Genomic DNA, 21,351 nt, shown 5'->3' on the forward strand with positions numbered 1-21,351 from the left:
TGATAGAATTGATTTGAAAGTTGTAAAAACATTTTTGGATGAGAATATTAATCCACGTAAAAACCTTACCTTTATTTACAAAATTATGGCTGTGTTGTTTGTTTACGTGAGTATATGATTTAGAATTGGTATTTTACAACTGTAAATACAAATAATATTATTGATTAGTTTGAAAAGAAACAAAAATCATTGTGAGACTGGAGAATCTTCTAACGAATATTTGTTGATCATTGAGATTAATTCTATATGCTCCCAATCGAATGTGTGTGCATAGTATTTTAAAAGAAAATAACGGTGAAATAATTATTTTAGTTTTAAAAACAATTAAATTAAATGTGAATTTAAATGAATAGAAATTAAAAAAATAAATAATTTGAAAAATAATTTAAAATTAAATTAACGACCATTTAAAAGATAAAAATAGAAACATAATTATTTCAGATTAAAATTATATTTGTTTAAAAAATAAAAGATTAAAGAAAACAAGTACATAAAAGATAATGTATAGATAGATGTATAAATAAATAATATATATATATAGTCATGCGAACTCATACGAATAATATTCATATGACCATAACTATAATATGGTATGATTATGATGATATGTTGTAGTCTGTAATTATATTTAACTTATTCTTACATGTTTAATATGTTATTATGATTCTGTATTTAGTGTGAACTCGTTCGAATAATATTCATATAACCATGACTATAATATGGTATGACTGTGATGATATGCTATAGTCTGTAATTATATTTAACTTATTCTTACATGCTTAATATGTTATTATGATTATGTATTTAATGTGAACTCATACGAACAATATTCATATAACCATGACTATAATATGGTATGATTATGATGATATATTGTAGTCTGTAGTTATATTTAACTTATTCTTACATGCTTAATATGTTATTATGATTATGTATTTAGTACGAATCCATCTTTGTTGTAAATAATGGAAAAAGAAGGTGATTTTTAAATAAATAAATAAATATTTATAATATTAATACTTTAGGGTGGATATATATATATATATATATATATATATATATATATATATATATATATATATATATACTCATTTTATATGTAATATTTATGTCTGTAATCTTGCATACAACTTTATAGTTACATCTAACTAATATAATAAATAAACATTTTGATGTGTTTGACCGTTTCTATATTGAATTGGTAGATTAAGTTTCCTTCTTTATATTTTGTAGACATTGGAGACCAGTGAAAGTCTCCAAGTTTATGGTATTCACTTATTTCACTTATTTTGAATACGTCAAGTGTTTCCAAGTTTGGTAACTTTATAGTAATCTTATTATTTAATAACAAATAAACATTTTGATTGGTTTGACTGTAACATTATTGAATTGATACTTAAGTTACTATTTTTATAATTTGTAGACATTAAAAACTAGTGAAGTATATAAATCTATGATATTCACCTGGCTATTTTGAATATGTCAAATATTTACATGTGTGATAACTTCAGTAATCTAATTATTCATAATACATGAACATTTTGATAGGTTTAATCGTTTCCTTATTGAATTAGTATTTAAGTTACCTTTTTTATATTTTGTAGACACTGAAGACTAATGGAAGTATATAAATTTATTATATTTACGTGAATATTTTGAAGGTGTCAAATGTTTGCAAGTTTGATAATCCTAATAATCTTATAATTATAAATAATTTGATTTTGGTTGGATGGCTATGATTAAAGAAGTGATTAATAATAATACTGATGCTTTTTGTATTGATTATTAAGTTTAATATAAATATCCAAACATTTAGATTATTTCGGTTATATAGAAATCTCCTTTTATTAAAATTGTTAAGTATATTTTTAAAGAGAATAATGAATATGTTGATTGTTTACGGGTCTCGGAATGAAATATAAGAACATATGATTCTCGATAATTGGAATCTTAATTTAATTAAGATGTCATATTCTTAAAATAATCTTAAAGTGATGTTTTTTTATGAAAAAAAAATCGATCAAAATTTAATATAAAATATACTAAAATTGAATTAAAAAGTTAAGACTTATATATGTATATAAAACCCTTTATTCTTTTATAAAAAACTTTTATAACTACAAAGAGCAAAGAATTGTAATACTTTCCCATGAAAGAATACAAAGTTTTAAGAATTTATTGTGTAAAAGACTTATAGATTTACTAAAATACCCTAAATCACAGCTTATTTTATTTCATGTCTTCTTTCTAAATTTAGTCTTTAGAAATTTTTTAATACGCGTATTAGGGGATGACATAAATGACTGAAAATGTCAATTTAGTACTTGAAAAAATGATTTCTATCTCAATATTAAACACTACAAATTAATCAGTTTTTAAGCACGACTAAAAAAATGGAATTTACAGTTTTATGTCAAATTAATTCTTAATATATATATATATATATATATATATATATATATATATATATATATCATCAAATACCTCTTTAAAATTATTAGTCTTTAGAAGCAGATGCGTTTGAATAAACTTTTACATCATAATTACTAAATAAGCAAATATTCTTCGCTAGAAAAAGTTAGAAGACGAAGAAACAGAAAATAAATTAAAAAATGCATATAATTATTAAAAACCTTAAATTATTTCATAAATGAAAAGGATTTCCTAAAAATTACTACATAATCAATTTTATTTTTAACAGTTAATTATGTTATAAATATTAATACAATATTAACAACATACTTTATTTTAACATAGTTAATTATATTACTATAATAAAATAAAAATATTAATAATGAATAAATATATATATTTTTTCTAATTCAAACAATTTTTTTTTCCATCTATAACCGTCCAAACAAAAGCATCATCGTACAATGAGTAAAAGCTAAAACCTGTCCAGTTATTATTCGCATTAATAAAAAAGAAGAGTTAACAGTAGACACATCAGAATTTCACACTCCAATTTAGGGTTTACCTTTCGCACTTCTTAGTGCGCCACCCATTTCCTCCGCCGCCGCCGTCAGCTGCAATGGCAGACACATCTTCTCCTCCGACGGACCAACTCGCAGTCACCACTCTCGACGACGAGGTACCAAAGGCGCAATTCTCGGACCGCGTCCCGATCCGCTCCATCATTTCCCGTCCTGACGGCGGCTCGGGTTTGGCCGGCCGGAAGGCGCGCGTTGGCGGCTGGGTCAAGACTGGTCGGAAAGCTGACAAGGACGCCTTCGCCTTCCTCGAAATCAACGACGGCAGCTGCGCCGGTAACCTCCAAGTTATCGTTGAAGCCTCGCTCGGCGAACTCGGTCAACTCGTCCCCACTGGAACTTGCGTCGTCGTCGATGGCCACCTCAAGCTTCCTCCCGCCGGCACCAAACAGAAGATCGAACTCCGCGCCGATAAGGTCCTCCACGTAGGCCCTGTCGATCCCGCCAAATATCCTCTGCCCAAAATGAGACTTACTCTTGAGTTCCTCAGAGATTTCGTTCATCTTCGTTCTAGGACCAACACGGTACCTTCCATCTTTTTGTCATAAACTGTTATTCTAAAAGTGTTAATGAATTTAGTTTTTATGGCATAATCTTACTCTGAGGTTTTATAGTGTTATCGTGATTTTGTGACTTAATACGGATTCTGATTGTATGAGGGCAAAAACCTTTACCTATTATCTCGGTTTGGGAAATTGTGGATAGATATTGTGAGAAATTGCTGAAAAATGAGATCTCAATTGTTATAGATACACTTAATTGATTTGGTTGTTATTACTTTTTGTAGTTATAATTATGTTGTATGTGATTGCAGATATCTGCGGTGGCTAGAATTAGAAATGCTCTTGCATATGCTACGCATACTTTTTTCAACAAAGAAGGGTTTCTTTACGTGCACACACCGATTGTTACCACGAGTGATTGTGAGGGTGCGGGTGAGATGTTTCAGGTGACGACTTTGCTGAGTGAGGCTGAGAGATTGGAGAAGGAGTTGTTGCAGAATCCGCCTCCTACGGAGGCAGATGTGGAAGCGGCTAGGTTGGTTGTTAAGGAGAAAGGGGATGTTGTGTCTCAGTTGAAAGCTGCCAAGGCGACTAAGCCAGAGATTGGTGCTGCTGTGGATCAGCTTAAGAAGGCGAAGGAGAGTTTGGCTAAGGTGGAGGAGAGGTCTAAGCTTAAGCCTGGGATTCCTAAGAAGGATGATGGAAAGGTGGATTATGGGAAAGATTTCTTTGCACGTCAAGCGTTTTTGACGGTTTCGGGTCAGCTTCAAGTTGAGTCTTATGTGTGTGCACTTAGCAGTGTGTATACCTTTGGCCCCACTTTTCGCGCGGAGAATTCTCACACTTCAAGGCATTTGGCTGAGTTTTGGATGGTAGAACCTGAGATTGCGTTTGCAGAGTTGAAGGTATATTAAATTTGAACTCACTCATAAATGACCATGATTATGTTCAGATGCAACATTATTGTTGTTAGTCTTAGTTCTGTTATAGTTATCTGTTGAATGTTGATACATTTTTTTTAGTTTGGGGCTGTGAACTATTTAATTTGTCCAGTGCAAACCTTCCTACTTTACCTACTTTTATAAGATTTGATGTTTTTAATTTTTTGTGCTGGAAGCAGTAAAGTCCATGGTTTTTGTGTTTTCTGTATAGGATGATATGAACTGTGCCGAGGCGTATGTGAAATTTTTGTGTCAGTGGTTACTTGACAACTGCCTTGAGGATATGGAGTTTATGGCTGATAAGTTTGATAAAGGTTGCATTGATCGTTTAAAGTTGGTTGCTTCCACCCCCTTTATTCGAGTTTCGTATACAGAAGCAGTGGAAATACTAGAAGACGCTGTGAAGAATGGTAAAAAATTTGAGAATGAAGTGAAATGGGGTATTGACTTAGCATCTGAGCATGAAAGGTACTTTGTAATCTCTTTTTCACCTTTTGATCCAGCTCTTGTTCGTATTGATTTGTGTTGTGTGATATCTTGATGGAATGGTGTTATGCAGATTCCTGACAGAGGTAAAATTTCAGAAGCCAGTCATTGTCTATAACTATCCAAAAGAAATCAAAGCATTCTACATGCGGCTCAATGATGACTTAAAAACAGTGGCTGCTATGGATGTGCTTGTACCAAAGGTGGCGTTTTGTGTGTTTTATCTTGAACATGTTTTTGGTTTTTTTGGCATAATAGAAGCTTGTATTTAAGTAAATGCAAATTTTCAGGTGGGAGAGCTAATTGGTGGAAGCCAAAGAGAAGAGCGTTATGATGTCATTCAGTCAAGGTTCATAATATATATATATATATATATATATATATATATATATACTTATAATATGTTTACTGTGTTTTCCTGATTTCATTCCTTGGAAGTTATTTGACTTGTATTTTTGGGTTGCAGAATAAAGGAAATGGGTTTGCCCCTTGAGCCATACGAGTGGTACCTTGATCTGAGGCGGTATGGAACAGTGAAACATGCGGGATTTGGGCTTGGCTTTGAAAGAATGATTCTCTTTGCAACCGGCCTGGAAAATATTAGAGATGTGATTCCCTTTCCACGATATCCTGGCAGAGCAGATCTATGATCTTCCTCTTTCTGATATTTAGTGCTTGTCATTCTCTTGCACTAGTAGTTAAGTTGAAAAGGGAAATGTAGTAATTATATATAGCATTTAATTTTTTTATTGTGGTTGCAGACACCACGAGTGGGTCTTGGAGATTCCTCTTTTTTGCCGAACTAATTTATTTTTAAAGGATTCTGGGTTTTGATCTGTTATTTCATTTTTTTAATATCTACTTTTATATTTGTTTAATTCTACGTCAGACCAATTGAATCCAGGCTCTGCCAGAGGATACAAATAGTTGCCTTTGCATTTTTTCATTAAAATAATGATATGTATACATTTTAATCTTGTCAAAAACTATATATATATATATATATATATATATATATATATATATATACATTTGTTTTCATCAAATCCTACAACTCAAATCTATTATTTTTATCTTTCTAGTTGTATATGTGCTCTTTTAATTAATCCGGATTACACACATCTTAGAAAACTTGTCTTTTGTCGGTACCCAATTATCTAATATATTAAAATGTCTAATTCTAGTTTGATTTTTCATATTTCTAGGAATATATATTATGGATATGTTTGAATAAATATTTCAATATAAATAAACTAAAAAAGAAGTAAAAAGTTTTTTTTATAAATTAAAATTAATTTCAATATAAATTAAGAAAATATGATTTTCAGAAATGAGTATAAAAATATTATAATTTATGATTTTTTTTTCTAGAAACAATAGTGAAAATATTGTTAAAATATATTGTAAGTCAAATAGTCCAACTTAATTAGACCATTACAGCTGCTTTAAATTATATTGAAAAACTAATTTTAATTTTTAGATTATGTTGTTTGTTTCATAAATTATAATACATTAAAATACTATTACTTTCCAACTTTTTTAAAATATAATTATTATTTTAAAAATTGAACCGACTCACCATCCTAGTTCGATCCATTAAAAAGACTTATTTGGCAATCCTAGTTTAAAGTATAATTTTATTAAAATTTGAGGTTGCATAATGGAAAAAGAGAAAGTTTTAAGCTGATAACTTGAAATAATATCTGAAAAATCCAAATAAAATTGGTAAAATATATACCCACTTGGTAAAATTTAAAAGCAACCTAAATATTTTGGTGAAACTAATATATTAAATAAAGTATAAATGAATTTAAATAACTCTCGAAACACGTACTTGAAAAATTACTTGAAAAAGCCTAAAATATTGTTCTTTCAAATCTCCCACAAGAATTTTCTTCACAATAACAAGTGATAGGAATACACTTTTGAAATTCTATCCTTTGTAAGTATCATTTCCGAAAAAAGGGGACGAGTAACAGAAAACAAGACTGATGTAACAAAACGAATCCTAAGTAATGAAATTCCACCTAGTAACAAAACGAATCTTTATGCAATTTTTCCAAAATCAGAAGTTTTTACTGCAATCTGTAAATCTTTTGTAAATCTATGCAAACAAGCACACACCCTCCTACAACCATCATGCTCCCCGAATAATCATGACACTTTTCACCAAACTCTTCCGTTATCTTTGGGCATAATAGAAAACAAAATTGATATGTGCTTTCTTTACCCATTGATGCAGTAAATGTTAAACTGATCTCAAGTACACGACACCTAAAACTCCTCACAAAAACAAATGATATACCTTCAAATGTCACCTTAACTGCTATTAGCTGATCTTTTATTTGGTGAAAGTTCCTATCTTCACCCATGATTTTCATCCAATCAAAGGAAATACAAAAAAAGTAGCTGAACCCACAGAAGAAATCATCACCGTTCCAAGCCGTTGCTGATAAGGATATTAGAGGCCAATCCATATCATAGAGGGAAAATATTCTTTAGTTTGTCTCGTCATGATGCTCCAAAATGATTCTCATGCACATTTCTCCATCACTAAGCAGATATCTTTCTAGCTTGCTTTGTAGGTATACATGTATCCCCGAAGCTTTCTCACCTCTTCTAATGACTCGGTTAGTAAATGATCCACATAGAGGCAGAGTGCAGATGCTCTGGATCACAGTAAGAAGCAATGCACTTAAACCAGGTTGATTCTCACAAAACATAACAAAACATAACAAAACTAAACAGATGAAATGCATGGCCTACCCAAGAGGACCAAATGGTAGCCAGATTACTTCCCAACGAAACTTTGGCAACCTACAAAAAAATTGTTATTATTATTAAATAGATTATAATAATTGAATGATATATAAAATAATATTAAAAATATAACATCACAATTCTATGATGTTAAAATCTAAAACAAACATAAATTTGTTGCTTCTTAACATTTAAAATACATATAGAAATTTGCAATATATTTCATTTCACTTTTCTACATTTAACAATATGCAGAATCCTGTATGGAATATATGTTAAATGCATCAATCATGCTTATCAAGTAACTTTACCTCAACATGTAATATAACCAGAAAACTGCCAGGATAATGGCAGTATACCATGAGTACTTGATCCATCTCCTGCTATTGTTTGATTCATGTAGCAGTCCTATGATGGCAAACAAGCATGCTAAAACAGCCACCGAGTCTGTAAAATTTATTCAATTAAATAAGTTCACAGCAATGATCCACATAAATTGTGATATGTGGAGAACATGTATTTCATCGCTGCAAATCAGTATACGCAGATAATGCGAATAAGGGCACAAAGGGACTAAAATCTACAATTTTATAGAACAGAATAATACAAAACGAATCAATGAAACAGTTCCTGATTAAAATAGGAAACAGAAATTCAGATGCGAGAAGTGAACCTGCAGATATAATACTCCATGAGTAGATCTCCTCCATAAAGTACGCATGATACCGCTGTTTATCAAAGAACAAAGAGAGACGTAGCATATTCAGTAAAGGCAACTATCATGAGATTGAAAAAAAAAACAGCTAAAAAAATACTTCAATCTTACAAATCTGGAAAAGAGTAAAATGCAGAGCCTTCCCACTATGTCAGATTTTAACATACCTCCTATTTGAAAAGGTTTTTCCACAAACACTAAAAGGAGAAGAAAATAAGAAGGTAAAATGAATTGAACTTTTCTCATAAGTCAAAAATCAAATTGTACACTTGCAAAAAGCTCAGTTGTACAAGTGATTTTTAACTAACGGGAAACGCTTAATTCATTTTTTGTCTTCTTAATCTATTCTTTTACAAGTTTATTGAGAGTTTATCCAATCGAAGAATCCACCCACTACTGACTGAATATGTCACCAAAATAGATGAGACATAAATTAAATAGAAAAGAAAAATGCTTATCAAATCCCATAAGACCCAGATGAAAATATAAAAAATAATTGCTCTAACAACAAAACTCTACTTTCTCAAATCACAAGCAACCTAGACAGATACGAGATAAATAAACCTCCTTCAGTATATACTCTCTGTTTCTATTTTCAACGATTCTTCCAGAAGACAGTAATTCACAACTTGGAAATTTTCGGTGCAAAATATAGCAAAGAGTCTTGAAAATACCAGTTCCCATGGTGTTAAAGCCTGGTGCAAAATGGAGTACAAAAGAAACACGATGTAACAGAAGAACAAAGTTGCGAATACCATCTATATAATAAAAAAGAACACCAGGTTAGCAGGAGTCCAATATGTTAAAGAATTCAATGATATTGTGTTTAACAAGAAAGAAAGGTAAGATTGTGTTGTGAATGTACCCTCCATAAGCGACTCTGCTGAGCTTGACTTCTTTCAAGAGAATGAACTAACTCTTCTTGCTCTGCGCATCAAAATCTAAGTCTTCATTAATTAGACACGCAATTCGAATTTAGAAAACAAAATCAAATATTTATAATTTTAATTTTTCTGCAATCGGAAATAGTCGAGGAAGATCGTACCATGAGATTCTAAGGGACGTGAGTCTCCGTCGTGCACCGGAAGAGAGAGGTTTTCGTCTTCCGAATTGCGAAATTTCCTTGCCAGCTTCTTCATTGTTCGAATTTACCGATTCCTCTCTCTCGCCAACCAAACTACACTTTCTCTCGTCGCAGATTTGAAACGGTTCTTGGAAAGTCTTGTTCTAATTGTTAATTATTTCGTTATATTTATTGGTCAATCTATTCTATGATTAACTATTAAGAAAATCAAACACAGTTACTATTTTGTAAATTATACTACGAGAAAATGAAGCTTCCATGTTTTTTTTTTTCAAATAAAATAAGGGAAAAATTGGAGAGTCTAAAAGTTTAAATAAAATATATGGAACATATCTAATTAAAAGTTTAAACCATCTACAATGTATTCATATACAAAGTTATTTTTCTTTATCATTCTTTATTTGAGTAAAGATTTAATTTATAAATATTAATTTATATGCAATTACAAGCGTTGTTTTGTGGGAGAGTTAAAAATCAAGGATCAATTTAATCACACGAAAAATTGCATAAGGTTTAAATAAATTTCAAGTTTTTGATATATGAGTATTTGATTTATTTAGTATTTAATATTTTATTTTAAAATGAAATGTTTAAAATTTAATATTTTAGATTGAATATTTTGTGTTGTTTTCTCCAGTTTTGGTGTATATAAAAATGACATATTACGACATGAATTAATAAGATGTCATTATGATATAAAAATATATAAAATATTTCAGAGACAAAAACAACATATTAATATATATATATATATATATATATATATATATATATATATATATATTTGTTACATTAAAATTTCAAAATTTATTAAAAATATAATTTCCAAAAATATAAATACTAAAAATAATATTTTTTAAACTAATTTATATATATATATATATATATATATTCATATTCATATTGTTACTAATTTTTAATGTACTCCAATCTAGACTTTTTCCAATAATAAAAAATAAACAATTAATTAATATGATATCTTTCTTCCTTCTTATTTATTCTTCCACCTTTACGCTCAAAGCAATTTAAAGTTTAAAAGTATAAGAATGTCTTATTGAAGTACCTCATAAAATTCCATTATAATAGTTATAGATAGAGTTCAACGATAATACTTACGAATGATTATGCGAAGTACTAACAATAAATATTATTTTTAAACCATTAAATCAAATTTACGACAATTTTAATAACTTTTTACAGCACTATTTCTGATAAACCGTTAATTTTAATGATTAATGAATAATTTGTTTGGGTTCATTTTATTTAAAAATTTTCCGTTTAGAGAACAAGAATATGAAGTTTATTTCGCATTTTTGTATCGATAATTGTCATCTCAATAAATAAATATATCTATAAGAATCATAATTTTAAAATCAAACTAAAATTTATGTACATCAACTACAATTTATTTAAAAAATCATAAATTTAAAATCAAACTAAAATTTAAGTACATTAACTACAATTTACTTGGGAGACCAATAAATGCCAGAATCTAATTGAATGGATTGATGAACCATTAAAATTAAATATAATCCAATATAATTTAAGCATTATAATGGTGTATTATTATCATAGCAATTTATTTTTATAACAAAAAAGATTATAATGGTGTATTATTATCATAGCAATTTATTTTTATAACAAAAAAAATTATAATGGTGTATTATTATCATAGCAATTTATTTTTATTCATTTATATTTTTACTGCTTATATTTATTAACGTTGTTTATAAAACGTAATGATATTAATAAATGGATATTAGATTTTTAACCTAACCTGCCTAACAATGCAACGAGGACAACCAAGAAAGCCAGTGGTAGCTTCGGTACAAAACACAGTACAATGTCCACAAATTCATTGGGGGATCAGAGGATGCAGAAAGAAAAAACGAACCATACTGATTCGGATTCGGAATACATTGGATCCATAATATTCCAAGGTGTTCAGTTCCGTTGCTTTGAGAAATAAAAACTGATAACGTGAATTTTACAATCCAAACCACAATATAAAGGATTTACAATCCAGTTCGATTTTAGAAAACCAATTCAGTTCAAATATTTCCATATCACCTTAAAACCGGTTCAATTTAATCCAATTTTTTCAGAAAGCACCGTCTTATGCACTCAATAACACTGTTTTGGGAGACAGGATGGGGTTTGCAACAACAACAATTAAACTGCAGCAATTTTTGAATTCATCCACACCAATGTGGTAATGCCAATTAGGAAAGCTAGGTTTATAAAGATTGTTTTTCCTTGACAAAGTTACGAGGAATTCTAATGAAACTCCAAAATTCATTATCCACAACTCGATCAAACCAAATATAGCTTCTTACCAAGCTTAATACCACTCTAAAATGCTTATTTTTTTCATAGGAAGACTCAGCAGAGATGTTTCTAGATGTATTACCACAAAGGCTCAAGCTACCCTTTTCTAATGTTGTTAAATCCTGTTCTTTAAGCAGTATTTATTCCCTTCACTATCCTATTATGAACCAACCATAGCAAGGGAAAAACTGTGTCAAAACTCAAATATGTTATCATTTTTCTAAGGCAATCAAAACTGGGGCAGAAAATCAATATTCTCGCACTAAATATTCCCCATGTCTCAACAAGTTAAAAGATAAATATAAAATGCGCAAATATCAATATTCTCAAACTAAATATTTCCAATGTCTCATAAAATACGCAAAATCAACTATAACCAACAGATACATCAAAGTAGATAATCAATCCTCGTCATCAATAACCTTAGTGCCCAAACCTTTAAGCTCCTCCTTGGGGATCTCGACGACGGTAACAAGAGAGTACAACTCTTCTTTGGCATCCTCGTCATCATTCCTCTTGCGAGCAATGCAAACCCTAATCCTCCTGGGAACACTCCGGATCCCCTGACTCCAGACATACTTGTTCAGCTTCACATCCACCCTCACGTCATTCGTTCCCATCGCCTTCTGCGCAAATTTCCTTATCTCCTTAATCGCATTAGGAGCCTTCTTCTTAAACGTGCTGTTTATACAGTATTAAAAACATCGGAAACAAAAATTACATACTTAAAATATCAATTGATTATCAATCTAAGAAAGAAGGATCGAGAAAAAAAATATTACCAGCCATGCAAGCGTTTGTGGAGGTTGATGGTGTACTCTCGAGAGACGACCTCCTCTTTCCTACCCTTGGCTTTCTCCACCATTGTTATTCACTCACCTATGCATGTAATATATACTCAAGATTTGCTTCTCTCTGAACGAATACGCAGATAGAAACATGTATTACTGGAAATCGAGCAGAGAAGATAACATACCTTGCTTCCGATTCGGAAAATGCAGCGATGCCGAGAGAGGGGGAAGAGACTGCGGCACAAGAAGGAAATATACAATGGGGTTTTCACATACAATAATAATAAAACCCAAACCCTAATGGGCCTCATATGCGTAATGGGTAAAATCTACGGGCCTCCGCATGGAGTATTTTGTTAGGGAGAAAAAAACCAAATTTGTTTTGAGTTTTTTTTTTTTAATTGCTTTTTGATGGATAAGTACAAATAACTGAACTTAACTGTCTAATAGGTTAACTATTTTTTTAAGCTTAATAGAGGGGTAGGTTATTTTCTTTAAATAAAAGACTATTTTCTATTAATATATACTAACACTAACACTGTGTTCACATATTTTAATTTTTAAATTATTTAAGTTAAAATTAATGACAAATATATAATTAATTTAAAATAGTTGTTAAATGTATATTAAAAAAAGTTATGTACAATTTTTTTTAAATAATGATTTAAAACAAAAGAAGTGGCTAGGATAACGTTTAAAAATAAATTATTTATAAAATAATTAATTTTTAAAATAATTAAGGATAAAATTAATATTATAAAATGTGGAAAAAAAAGAATTTTTTTATATATTGTTATAGATTTGTTTTATATAAATTTGTTTTAATAATTCTTTTATAAATTAAAATAATTACTTTACCACTTTTATTCTTTAAGTGATTTTTTTAAAATTTAATAATTTTTCTGAAACAAATTAATTATCTATAATAAAATTGTAAAACATATTTATATTTAATTTTATAGTTGTAGTAGTAATAAATATTTTTTTATAATAAAAAGTGGATTAAATATGGTTTTTAAATTATTTTTTAATCAAAATTTAAATTAGTCCACCGGAAGAAAGTGGTTTTGGTCTTCCGAATTGCGAAATTTCTTTGCGAGTTTCTTCGTGTGAATTTACCGATTCATTTCTCTCGCCAACCAAACAAAACTTACCCTCTCGCAGATTTGAAGCGGTTCTTGGAAAATCTTGTTCTAATTGTTCACTATTTCGTTATACTTATTCGTCAAACACAGTTACTATTAAAAAAAAAAATCAAACACAGTTACTATTTTGTAAATATACCAAGAGAAAATGAAGTTTCCATGTATTTTTTTTTTCAAAGGGAAAAATTGGATAGTCTAAAGGTTTAAATAAAACATATAGATTATAGAACATATCTAATTAAAAGTTTAAACCATCTACAATGTATTCATTATACAAAACTATTTTTCGTTATCATTCTTCATCTGAGAAAAGATTTAATTTATAAATACTAATTTATATGCAATTACAAGTGTTGTTTTGTGGAAGAGTTAAAAATCAAGGATCATTTTAATCACCCAAAAATTGCATAAGGTTTAAATAAATTTCAAGCTTTTGAATATTTGATTAATTTAGTATTTAGTATTTTATTTTAAAATGAAATGTTTAAAATTTAATATTTTAGAGTGAATATTGTGAGTTGTTTTCTCCAGTTTTGATGTATATATGATCCAAACTGATAAAAATTACATATTACAACCTGAATTAATAAGATGTCATTATGATATAAAAATATATAAAATATTTCAGAAACAAAAACAACTTAATAATAAATATATATATTTTTTTTCATATTGTTACATTAAAATTTCAAAATTTATTAAAAATATAATTGCCATAAATATAAATACTGAAAAAATATCTTTTAACTCTTATTTAATCCTTCAAAATATTTGGTAAAAATATGTTGGCCAGTGAAAAATTAATTCAAAAAAATGGTACTGCGATAACTATAATAGATTTTTTTTCGATATTAATATCCAGAACTTACCTTTTAATATTTTGTACTAATTATTGCCATACATTTTCTAAAAGGGATGAGGATTAAAATATTTTTCTCATACAATATTGATATATTTTAGTATACATTCGATACATTAAAGCCTATTTAATCACTACAAACATTACAAATTTGTTTTCCAGTGCATTTATTGCTATATATTTTAAGCATTTTAAAGATTAAGTTTATTTATTTTTAAAAAGATTTAACCCAATCTAGACTTTTTCCAATAATAAAAAATAAACAATTTATTAATATGACATTTATCTTCCTTCTTATTTATTCTTCCACCTCTACGCTCTAATAAAGAATGTCTAATTGATGTACCTCAAAATATTTCATGATAATAGTAGATAGAGTTCCATGATAACACTTACGAATGATTATGCAAAGTACCAACAAAAATATAATTTTTAAACCATTAAATCAAATTTACGACAATGTTAATAACTTTTTTTTTAACAGTAATATGATTTCTTATAAACCGTTAATTTTAATGATTAATGAGTAATTTATTTTTCAGTTTGTTTAAAAATTTCCCGTTTATAGAACAAGAATATGAAATTTATTTAGCATTTTAGTATCGACAATTGTCATCTCATTAAATAAAAATCTATAAGAATCATAATTTTAAAATCAAACTAAAATTTATGTACATTAACTACAATTTATTTGAGGATTCATAATTTTAAAATCAAACTAAAATTTAAGTACATTAACTACAATTTATTTGGGAAACCAACCATTGTCAGAACCTAAATAATTGGATAGAAGAGCCATTAAAATTAAATATAATAAAATATAATTTTAGCGATAGATCCAAGGAATAGAATCAGAACAGAATAGGTGAGATTATTATACTTACTTTTAATTTTAAAATTAAAAAGATTAGGACGGTGTATTATTATCATAGTAATTTATTTTAATTAAAAAGATTAGGACGGTGTATTATTATCATAGTAATCTATTTTTATTGGTTTATATTTTTACTTCTTATATTCACTAACGTTATTTATAAAACGTAATAATATTAATAAATTAATAAATAAAATACATAACGTGAATGGATATAAGATGTTTAACCTAACCTGTCCCACAATGAGACGAGGGAACCAAGAGAGCCACTGGTAGCTTCAGTACATTGTCCACACATTCAATAGGGGATCAGGGATGTAGGAAAAAAAAAACACGAGCCATACTGATTCGCAAAACATTGGATCCATACTATTTCAAGGAAGTTCTGTTACTCTAAGAAATAAAAGCTGATAACGAGAATCTTACAATCCAAACCACTATATAAAGGATTTACAATCCGGGTTCGGTTTAACTGAACCTCTTCGGAGTCCAGTTCGCTTGAAACTAAACCACCGTAGAAAACCGTAGAAAACCACTTCAGTTCAAACCGGACTATTTCCATAGCACCTTATAATCGGTTCAATTTAGTCCAGTTTTTTCAGAAAGCACTCGTCAAAACTGTTTTGGGGAGACAGGATGGGGTTTGCAACAACAACAATTAAACTGCAGCTATCTTTGCATTCATCTCCATCAATGTGGCAATGCCAATTATGACAGCTAGGTTTATAAAGATTGTTTTTCCTTGACAAAGTTACGGGAAATTCTAATGAAACTCCAAAATTCATGATCCACAACTCGATCACACAAAATTTAGCTTCTCATGAAGCTCAATAGCACTCTAAAATGCTTATTGTCTTCATAGCAAGACTCAGTAGAGCTGTTTCTAGATTTATTATCACAAAGGCTTAAGCTACCCTTTTCTAATGTTGTTAGATCCTGTTCTTTAAACAGGATTTATTCCTTCACTATCCTATTAGGAACCAACCATAGCAAGGGCAAAAGTGTGTCAAAACTCAAATATGTTTTCATTTTTCTAAGGCAATCAAAACTGTGGCAGAAAATCAATATTCTCAAACTAAATATTCCCAATGTCTCAACAAGTTAAAAGATAAATATAAAATACGCAAATATCAATATTCTCAAACTAAATATTTCCAATGTCTCATAAAATACGCAAAATCAACTATAACGAACAGATATATCAAAGCGAACAGATATATCAAAGTAGATGATCAATCCTCATCATCAATAACCTTAGTGCCCAAACCTTTAAGCTCCTCCTTGGGGATCTCGACGACGGTAACAAGAGAGTACAGCTCTTCTTTGGCATCCTCATCATCATTCCTCTTGCGAGCAATGCGAACCCTAATCCTCCTGGGAACACTCCGGATCCCCTGACTCCAGACATACTTGTTCAGCTTCACATCCACTCTCACGTCATTAGTTCCCATCGCCTTCTGCGCAAATTTCCTTATCTCCTTAATCGCATTAGGAGCCTTCTTCTTAAACGTGCTGTTTATACAGTATCAAAAACATCGGAAACAAAAATTACATACATAAAATATCAAATGATTATCAATCTAAGAAAGAACGAGAACAACTCGAGAAAAAAAAGATTACCAGCCATGTAAGCGTTTGTGGAGGTTGATGGTGTACTCGCGAGAGACGACCTCCTCTTTCCTACCCTTGGCTTTCTCCACCATTGTTATTGACTTACCTATGCATGTAATATATGTAATATATACTCAGGATTTGCTTCTCTTTGAACGAATACGCAGACAGAAACAGTTATTACTTGAAATGGAGCAGAGAAGATAACTTACCTTGCTTCCGATTCGGAAAATGCAGCGATGCCGAGTGAGGAGGAAGAGACGGCGGCGGAAGACTGAAATATAGAATGGGTTTTCACATGCAATAATAAAACCCAAACCCTAATGGGCCTGTAACAGGTGCAATCTACAGGCCTTAAAAAAACCTAATTTGTTTTCAGTTTGTTTATTTTAATTGCCTTTTGATGGTTAAGTACAAATAACATAACTTAACGGTCTAATAGGTTAACTATTTTTTTAAGCTTAATAAAAGGGTAGGTTATTTTCTTTAAATAATTTACAAAAGACCTAACAATTAAAGTTGTTGCCAAGAATCTAATTAATATGATTTTATTCTTTTATTATGGTAATTAAACTTCTAATTGTCTGGCTTCAAAGAAATCATGACATTAACCTATTTTATTTTTAACAAATGGATTTTGAAGTTTTGAATTCAACGATTATATATCATAAAAATAAAATTCGTAAACCGAACGAGTAAATTTATTAGATTAGTGCCATTGTCAAAATTGTTTCCTAACTGTGATCTAACATATCTAATAAGAAAATGTTATTATGGAAGAAATTTTCAGCAGTTCAGATATACTTTCTATATTATATTATCATATAAAAGACTATTTTCTTTTCATATATATTTGTTTTAATAATTGTTTTTTAAATTAAAATAATTACTTTAAGTGATTTTTTTTAAAATTAAATTATTTTTCTGAATCAAATTAATTATCTATAATAAAATTGTAAAAAATATTTATATTTAATTTAATAATTGTAGTAATGATATATATTATTTTCTATAATAAAAAGTGGATTAAATATGTTCTTGTTATAGATGTTCAATAATAATACTTACGAATGATTATGCGAAGTACTAACAATAAATATATTTTTAAACCATTAAATCAATTTTACGACAATGCGTATAACTTCTCCTAGTAATATGATTTATGATAAACCGCAATTTTTAATGATTAATGTATAATTTATTTGAGTTCAGTTTATTTAAAAATTTCCCGTTTATAGAACAAGAGCTTGAAATTTATTTCGCATTTTTGTATCAATATATGTCATCGTATTAAATAAATATATTTATAAGAATAGAATCTGAACAGAATAGTTGAGATTTATTGTACTTATTTTTAATTTTAAAACGAGAAAGATTAGGAAGGTGTATTATTATCATAGTAACTTATTTTTTTGGTTTATATTTTTACTTCTTATATTTATTAACGTTGTTTATAAAATGTAATAATATTAAGAAATTAATAAATAAAACATATAACGTGAATGGATATTAGATGTTTAACCTAACCTGTCTAACAATGCGACGAAGGGCAACCAAGAAAGCTAGTGGTAGCTTCAGTAGAATGTCCACACATTCATTAGAGGATCAGAATGTAGAAGAAAAAAAACACGAACCATACTGATTCGGAAAACATTGGATCCATACTATTTCAAGGTGTTAAGTTCCGTTACTTTAACAAATAAAAACTGATAAAAGCACCATGTTATGCACTAGTCAACACTGTTTTGGGGATACAGGATGGGGTTGCAACAACAACAATTAAACTGAAGCCAGGCTTATAAACATTGTTTTTCCTTGACAAAGTTTAATAGAACTCTAAAATGCTTATTTTTTTCATAATAAGACTCGGTCCAGCTGTTTCTAGATGTATTATCACAAAGGCTCAAGCTAACCTATTCTAATGTTGTTAAATCCTGTTCTTCAAGTAGTATTTATTCGCTTAACTATCCTATTAGGAACCAACCATAGCAAGGGAAAAAGTGTCAAAACTCAAATATGTTTCATTTCTCTAAGGCAATCAAAACTGGGAGAAAATCATTATTCTCAAACTAAATATTCCTAATGTCTCAACAAGTTAAAAGATAAATATAAAATACGCAAATATCAACATTCTCACTCAAACTAAATATTCCCAATGTCTCAACAAGTTAAAAGATAAATATAAAATACGCAAAATCAAATATAACCAACAGATACATCAAAGTAGATAATCAATCCTCATCATCAATAACCTTAGTGCCCAAACCTTTAAGCTCCTCCTTGGGGATCTCGACGACGGTAACAAGAGAGTACAGCTCTTCTTTGGCATCCTCATCATCATTCCTCTTGCGAGCAATGCGAACCCTAATCCTCCTGGGAACACTCCGGATCCCCTGACTCCAGACATACTTGTTCAGCTTCACATCCACTCTCACGTCATTAGTTCCCATCGCCTTCTGCGCAAATTTCCTTATCTCCTTAATCGCATTAGGAGCCTTCTTCTTAAACGTGCTGTTTATACAGTATCAAAAACATCGGAAACAAAAATTACATACATAAAATATCAAATGATTATCAATCTAAGAAAGAACGAGAACAACTCGAGAAAAAAAAGATTACCAGCCATGTAAGCGTTTGTGGAGGTTGATGGTGTACTCGCGAGAGACGACCTCCTCTTTCCTACCCTTGGCTTTCTCCACCATTGTTATTCACTCACCTATGAATGTAATATATACTCAGGATTTGCTTCTCTTTGAACGAATACGCAGACAGAAACAGTTATTACTGGAAATCGAGCAGAGACGATAACATACCTTGCTTCCGATTCGGAATGCAGCGACGCCGAGAGAGGACGAAGAGAAGGAGGCAGAAGACTGAAATATAGAATGGGGTTTTTACATACAACAATAAAACCCAAACCCTAATGGGCCTCTATGCGTAACAGGTGCAATCTACAGGCCTCAGCATGGATAATTTTTTTTAGTGAGATAAAAACCTAATTTGTTGCGTTTTTTTTTTAATTGCCTTATTTTACTAACAAACTGATGGTTAAGTACAAATAACATAACTTAACTGTCTAATATGTTAACTTTTTCTTTAAGCTTAATAAAGGGGTAGGTTATTTTCTTTAAATAATTTACAAAAGACCTAACAATCAAAGTTATTGCCAAGAATCTAATTAATATGATTTTATTTTTTTATTACGGTAATTAAACTTCTAATTGTTTGGCTTCAATGAAATCTTGACATAACCTATTTTATTTTTAAAAAATGGATTTTGAAGTTTTGAATGGAACGATTATATCATAAAAATAAAATTCGTAAACCGAGCGAGTAAATTTATAAGATTACTGCCACTGTCATTAATTGTTTCCTAACTGTGATCTAACATATCTACATAAATTTTCCAGAAATTTTTCTGACGATTGTTAAAGTATAAGAAAATGTTAATATGGAAGAAATTTCCAGTAGTTCAGATATGGATAAACCTTCCATTAGGATCGACTTAGTCTATACCTTCAGCCGAGGCTAACTCACTCAACATTTTTTTTACGGAAAACATTTTCCAAAATGTTTTGACGGGTGAAAGGTGAAATTTGATGGAGGTGCAGGAAGGTTTAGCCCAATTAGAATATGCACAACGTAAATTTCGAAAGTACATTTTGCACACTTTTTTAGCTTAAATCATTAGTTGACAAGATAGATTATCTATTTAAAAAATAATAATTGGTGTGAAATATCGCCATAAAAGTGTTCCATAATTGATACCTAATAACATTTTGTGATAATTTTATATTAATTGTAGGATAATACAATTATAACAAGTAATACTTTTGTGAGAAGACATCACATTGATTAAAATTATTCATAAGCTATATATAAAAACTATTTCCGATAAGAAACTATTTTTCTTTAAAATTGAGCGTGCATAATGTATATACATACACACACACAATATATATATATATATATATATATATATATATATATATATATATATATATCCAACATAAAATTACATTTTAGTATCTACATAAGATTAAATTTTCAAAACTTATTGAAACATTATTTCTAAACACATTTTTATAATATAATTTTTCAAAAGCAATATTTTAAATGAATTTAAAACATTTTTCATAATTAATTCTACCAAAATCTAAACCAAGTGCATAATCCTAAAAAATAAAAATAAAAACATATTTCTGCTGTTTCCCAACAGTTAACAAGTATAAAAAAGGTATAAAAAAAAATATTAAAAGGCATA

At 29.3% G+C, this 21,351-nt stretch overlaps 5 protein-coding genes across 6 annotated transcripts; 1 reads left to right on the top strand and 4 right to left on the bottom strand.

Annotated features, from left to right (window-relative positions):
• Positions 1-2,916: 2,916 nt before the first annotated feature.
• Positions 2,917-5,761, top strand: LOC114178364 (asparagine--tRNA ligase, cytoplasmic 1-like). The gene is made up of 6 exons (XM_028064211.1): positions 2,917-3,514; positions 3,805-4,398; positions 4,646-4,902; positions 4,994-5,123; positions 5,211-5,269; positions 5,387-5,761. The coding sequence occupies exons 1-6, from the start codon at positions 3,032-3,034 to the stop codon at positions 5,568-5,570; spliced, it is 1,707 nt and encodes a 568-aa protein (XP_027920012.1). The 5' UTR covers positions 2,917-3,031; the 3' UTR covers positions 5,571-5,761.
• A 1,213-nt stretch (positions 5,762-6,974) lies between these two features.
• On the bottom strand, positions 6,975-9,629 carry LOC114176840. The gene is made up of 7 exons (XM_028062021.1): positions 9,441-9,629; positions 9,261-9,322; positions 9,070-9,153; positions 8,354-8,408; positions 7,992-8,127; positions 7,687-7,737; positions 6,975-7,589 (listed from the first exon to the last, which is right to left on the bottom strand). Exons 1-7 carry the CDS (start codon positions 9,532-9,534, stop codon positions 7,490-7,492), a joined length of 582 nt encoding a protein of 193 aa, XP_027917822.1. The 5' UTR covers positions 9,535-9,629; the 3' UTR covers positions 6,975-7,489.
• Positions 9,630-12,002: 2,373 nt separating this feature from the next.
• On the bottom strand, positions 12,003-12,926 carry LOC114177639 (60S ribosomal protein L31-like). The gene is made up of 3 exons (XM_028063065.1): positions 12,784-12,926; positions 12,590-12,686; positions 12,003-12,488 (listed from the first exon to the last, which is right to left on the bottom strand). The coding sequence occupies exons 2-3, from the start codon at positions 12,670-12,672 to the stop codon at positions 12,209-12,211; spliced, it is 363 nt and encodes a 120-aa protein (XP_027918866.1). The 5' UTR covers positions 12,673-12,686; positions 12,784-12,926; the 3' UTR covers positions 12,003-12,208.
• On the bottom strand, positions 12,044-17,475 carry LOC114177640 (60S ribosomal protein L31). Of its 2 annotated transcripts, XM_028063067.1 has the most exons (4): positions 17,300-17,475; positions 17,097-17,193; positions 16,667-16,988; positions 12,044-12,184 (listed from the first exon to the last, which is right to left on the bottom strand). In XM_028063067.1, the coding sequence occupies exons 2-3, from the start codon at positions 17,177-17,179 to the stop codon at positions 16,709-16,711; spliced, it is 363 nt and encodes a 120-aa protein (XP_027918868.1). In that variant the 5' UTR covers positions 17,180-17,193; positions 17,300-17,475; the 3' UTR covers positions 12,044-12,184; positions 16,667-16,708. The 2 variants fall into 2 exon arrangements, with proteins under 2 accessions (XP_027918868.1, XP_027918867.1); XM_028063066.1 differs by lacking the exon at positions 12,044-12,184 and having other exon boundaries at positions 16,526-16,988.
• A 1,618-nt stretch (positions 17,476-19,093) lies between these two features.
• On the bottom strand, positions 19,094-20,033 carry LOC114177642 (60S ribosomal protein L31). The gene is made up of 3 exons (XM_028063069.1): positions 19,901-20,033; positions 19,707-19,803; positions 19,094-19,598 (listed from the first exon to the last, which is right to left on the bottom strand). The coding sequence occupies exons 2-3, from the start codon at positions 19,787-19,789 to the stop codon at positions 19,319-19,321; spliced, it is 363 nt and encodes a 120-aa protein (XP_027918870.1). The 5' UTR covers positions 19,790-19,803; positions 19,901-20,033; the 3' UTR covers positions 19,094-19,318.
• Positions 20,034-21,351: the final 1,318 nt, after the last annotated feature.

Source organism: Vigna unguiculata, chromosome 3 (assembly GCF_004118075.2).
Source record: "Vigna unguiculata cultivar IT97K-499-35 chromosome 3, ASM411807v1, whole genome shotgun sequence".
Lineage (NCBI taxonomy): Eukaryota > Viridiplantae > Streptophyta > Magnoliopsida > Fabales > Fabaceae > Vigna > Vigna unguiculata.